Consider the following 1,923-nt stretch of genomic DNA (forward strand, 5'->3'; position numbering starts at 1 on the left):
ACAGGGGGCTGCGCAACACGAAAACACGTTTTATCAAGCAGTTGCGAAATGTTCATACCAAGAACAGGAACTAGGACAACAGACGGCACCTACCCCAACGATCGTCAAAACACGTATCAACAAACTTGTTACCCAACGCAATACTACGGATCATCGAAACATTGTCGGCGGCCGACGCGACCACGGCACCTCGAGTTACACCCTCCGTTAAGCGATGAACTGCAAGCGACGGGGAAAACCCAAGATCGGAACGAACGCGATCGCGAACCGTAGCGTAAGTAGATAAGGGCTGACCCATCGATCGGCGATCGGGACGACGATGAGCGCGACGGACGGACTCGGTAGCCGAAAATCTGGAACCCGACTCGGTCAATTCGTAATACAGGCGTTAGAGCAGGATAGAACTAGTGATAAGGTACGCGTGAACCAAGAGGAACATAAATTATTGTGCGTATATAAGAAAGTTAAACGGGCCGCTGTTGGCCGATTGTTAGATTGAATCTCGAAGTGTGCGAACATTTATTCAACTACGAAGGCTCCGCAGTCCGTTCGACGACGTGAAGTGTTTCAGTAAGTAATTATCTTTTCCAAGGACGATGTTTGATCCTTGCATCTTCGTGTGACTGAAGCGTATTGAAACTGCGCATTGTTAAAACTGAAAGTAGAACCCGGTCCAAGTCTAATTAATCAGCAAACTTGTTCCAACCATTGCAAAAGTGTGCATCACCCCAAAGTTCGTTGTTCGACAAGCACATTACAGTGTCCCATCATTATTTTTAAGTACTCACATAACTATCTAGCTATGTAATGCAGATTCTCTTACCACCAATTTATTTATAAACCATAGACTTTAATGTTAAATCAAGTTGCTCGCAGCTATGCTATCGCAATTTTAACCAACACCATGTTACCGCTATCTTTTGCGGTTCAGTAGACGAAGACGAATGACGAAGACGAGGAAGATTCTCACGTCTTTACTCCTATATAAAGCGAATTTTGGACGCTTGATCTCATTTGTGTATTTTGGAAACGATAAGCCAGCAGAGTGTCGTAGTGTCGTGAAGTGTGTTTTGGAAGAATGGGGCCTCTAGCATGGACAGTGTTCTTGTGCATCGTCAGCAGTGCTAGATCGGGTGACGCGATTTACAACGAAACTAGTTCTGATACACCAACTATTGGTAGCTTTTCTGGAAATGCTTTCGAGATGCTCATGGCAAAGCTAGACCACATGCAGCAAAGTGTTCTGGAACTACAGACCGAATTGGCCAAGCATCGGGAAGAGCAAGCGCACATGACCGTGGTACTAGACAACATGCAGCAAAGTTTTCTGGGGCTACAGAGCGAATGGAACCGGGAAGAAGCTGCGCAAAGCCAAAATAACAGCGATAAGAGCCTGGTCGATATTAAGAGGATCGTGCAGAACAATTTCGATTCGATGCGTCGATTGGAGGATGATGTTGGACGCAACTTTACTCTCCTACAGGAACGATCATGGCAGATCCTTACGCGTGTTACAACGAAGACCAATCCTCTTTCATATGTACCCTATCGCTCGTGCAGTGATATTTGGAATGCACAGTCTGGGGTATATATTATCCAGGCGAACGTTGAAAGCATCCCTTTAATGGTGTACTGTCAGAGGGATGTGAAGGGTGGAGACAGCTGGTTGGTGATACAGCACCGATTCGACGGATCGATAAACTTCTATCGCAACTGGACCGAGTATCGGGATGGTTTCGGTACCATTGAGAAGGAGTTCTGGATCGGACTGGAACGAATACATCAGCTGACATCGAGGCGACCCCATGAACTGATGGTTGAGCTGAGAGACTTTAAGGGGAATTATAAATTTGCACTCTTCGAAGCATTCGAGATCGGCAGTGAAGCCGAACAATACAATCTGAAAACACTTGGAGCGTACAA

At 46.0% G+C, this 1,923-nt stretch overlaps 1 protein-coding gene across 1 annotated transcript; it reads left to right on the forward strand.

Moving 5' to 3' along the window:
- Positions 1 to 1,078: 1,078 nt before the first annotated feature.
- Positions 1,079 to 1,917, forward strand: LOC128276550 (angiopoietin-4-like; the record flags this gene model as incomplete). Its single annotated transcript, XM_053015008.1, has 1 exon — positions 1,079 to 1,917. A coding segment is annotated over exon 1 (839 nt), but the record flags the coding sequence as incomplete, so codon positions are not given.
- Between the last annotated feature and the right edge of the window lie 6 nt (positions 1,918 to 1,923).

This window comes from Anopheles cruzii, unplaced genomic scaffold (assembly GCF_943734635.1).
Source record: "Anopheles cruzii unplaced genomic scaffold, idAnoCruzAS_RS32_06 scaffold01559_ctg1, whole genome shotgun sequence".
NCBI classification, from domain to species: domain Eukaryota; kingdom Metazoa; phylum Arthropoda; class Insecta; order Diptera; family Culicidae; genus Anopheles; species Anopheles cruzii.